This window comes from Morus notabilis, unplaced genomic scaffold (assembly GCF_000414095.1).
Source record: "Morus notabilis unplaced genomic scaffold, ASM41409v2 Scaffold317, whole genome shotgun sequence".
Classification (NCBI taxonomy): domain Eukaryota; kingdom Viridiplantae; phylum Streptophyta; class Magnoliopsida; order Rosales; family Moraceae; genus Morus; species Morus notabilis.
In genome coordinates this window covers 229639-231915 of record NW_010363634.1, presented here as the reverse complement: position 1 = coordinate 231915, position 2277 = coordinate 229639, and the positions used below count along the sequence as shown (strand labels likewise).

The window sequence follows — 2277 nt, the reverse complement described above, 5'->3', positions numbered from 1 at the left end:
TTTCAAACCATAACTCAAATGTACACAACCAAACACAAATTCAAGTTATAACTTCAACTCAATTTATAATTCAAATTTAACTCAAAATCTATACTCAAATCACCTGACTCAAAAAAAGCAAAAGAACAAACTCTTAATTGTTTCATAAACTCATTTTAGCTTAAGTTCACTAGATGTGCTTACATAGCAGCAATAATGAATTTTTCTCCAGAAATTATAAAAAATAAATTATTTATGATGAAAATTATAGATTCAACTTTTTTAAGTAGAAGAAAATTTTTTTATTTTCTCAAATCGGAGCTGCTGGTCGCCCCATCCCAAGATGTCACCCCAAGTCGCTGTCACCCATCTCGCAAGGTGGGACCCGCGTCGGCACAGGCGTCTCACAGCTACGACTCCAAAAATCATTTTTTTAATTGCTTAATTAGCACAATTTCAGAGTGCAAAAAACGCTGAATTTTGTGATAGGAGAAAACCTTTTTCGTGGCTACCAGCGTTCCACGTGTAGATCTCCCACTCGTCAGCGCCAAGATTTTCTTCCCCTCTGACTCCCAATAGATAGATACATAGATAGACACAAAATACACGAGAATTCTCCAACACTATACAATGCCAACATTGCTCCTTTTCTCATAGCTCCTCAAAATCAAAAAATCCTCCGACTAAACCAGACAATAAAAGAAACTTATTGAGTCAAACGACGTTGTTTGCATAGTGGAGCAATGGGGTGGAGCGGCGCGGCGGCGAAGGCGTGCGATTCGTGTAAGGCGGCGGTGGCGGCGGTGTTCTGCCGAGCGGACAGGGCGTTCCTTTGCTTGAGTTGTGACGCCAAGATCCACTGCGCCAACAGGCTGGCGTCGCGCCACGAGCGCGTGTGGATGTGCGAGGTCTGCGAGCAAGCCCCAGCCGCTGTCACCTGTAAGGCCGACGCCGCCGCCCTTTGCGTCTCTTGCGACGCTGACATCCACTCCGCTAATCCCCTCGCTCAGCGCCACGACCGCGTCCCCATCGAGCCTTTCTTCGACTCTGCAGACTCCATCGTCCGCTCCTCCGCAGCCCTCAACTTCTTTTCCGGACCGGGCGCGTGTGACAACAACCACAATGATGACGGTAGCGGCGGCGGCGCGAATCGGAACCTCGAAACCTCCTCCTGGATCCTCTCTAACAACAAGCTCATTGACGGACCAGATGTGAAATCCGCCGGTGAAATCTTCTTCTCAGAAATGGATTCCTTCCTCGACGTCTTGGATTACTCCGGTAATCCGATTCACACTAGCTCCGGCACCGATAGTGTTGTTCCGGTGAAAATCAAACCGGTTTCTCCTTCTCCGATGATCAACCAATCGGAGAATTGCTTCGACATCGATTTCTGCAGATCGAAGCTCTCATCCTTCACAAATGGCTTCAGCCACAGCGTAATTATCTAATCCATCCCCAATCTGAACTGATCATTAATTTCCGAGAAAATTTGAATTGAACAGATCGTTTCTTAATCTTCAATTACAGGTCTCGTCATCATCGCTGGATGTCGGAGTTGTTCCGGACGGGAACTCCTTATCGGAAATCTCTTACTCTTTCGGGCGAAACTTGAGCCAAAGTACCGGCGATCCGATTCCGAGCGTGCCGGCGTCGTCGAATTCAATGTCGACAGCGCCGCAGGCGACTCAACTCTGCGGAATGGCCAGAGAAGCTAGGGTTTTGAGGTACAGGGAGAAGAGGAAGAACCGAAAGTTCGAGAAGACGATCCGCTACGCCTCGAGGAAGGCTTACGCCGAGACTCGGCCGAGGATCAAAGGCCGGTTCGCAAAGAGAACCGAAATCGAGCTCGATGCCGACGTCGACGCCGATCAAATCTACGGCGGCGCAGCTTTCTTTGCCGCCGCCGCAGACTCCCAATACGGCGTCGTTCCAACGTTTTAACGATGACGGAAAAAGTAAAAGGAAAAGAAAAGAAGACTTCGATTGCGGTCCTGTACTTTGTTCTGATCGGATGATTCTTGATCTTGTTTAGAATAATTTAATCGTACGGTGTTGGAAGTGTTAATCATATGTGTCTTTCCGTCAAGATTGCTACGTGATGTCTTTTTTCCTGATCGTAGAGTAATAGCCGTCGATCTACAGGATCGTATTGTGTAGCTGTAGCACCTGAAAAGCTCCCTCACCTCGGTCTTAAAACCTTGTTTAGTATATTGTTATTTTTATTTTTATTTTTTTTTTAACTTTTTCAGGGGCCAAGGCCCAAGTGTAACTCTATGTATGCAAGCATTCCACTTTCCC

The 2277-nt window shown here is 46.8% G+C and overlaps 1 protein-coding gene across 1 annotated transcript; it reads left to right on the top strand.

The window, feature by feature from the left end:
* The first annotated feature begins 583 nt into the window (after positions 1 to 583).
* LOC21405659 (zinc finger protein CONSTANS-LIKE 5) lies at positions 584 to 2277 on the top strand. The gene is made up of 2 exons (XM_010104680.2): positions 584 to 1415; positions 1507 to 2277. The coding sequence occupies exons 1-2, from the start codon at positions 723 to 725 to the stop codon at positions 1918 to 1920; spliced, it is 1107 nt and encodes a 368-aa protein (XP_010102982.1). The 5' UTR covers positions 584 to 722; the 3' UTR covers positions 1921 to 2277.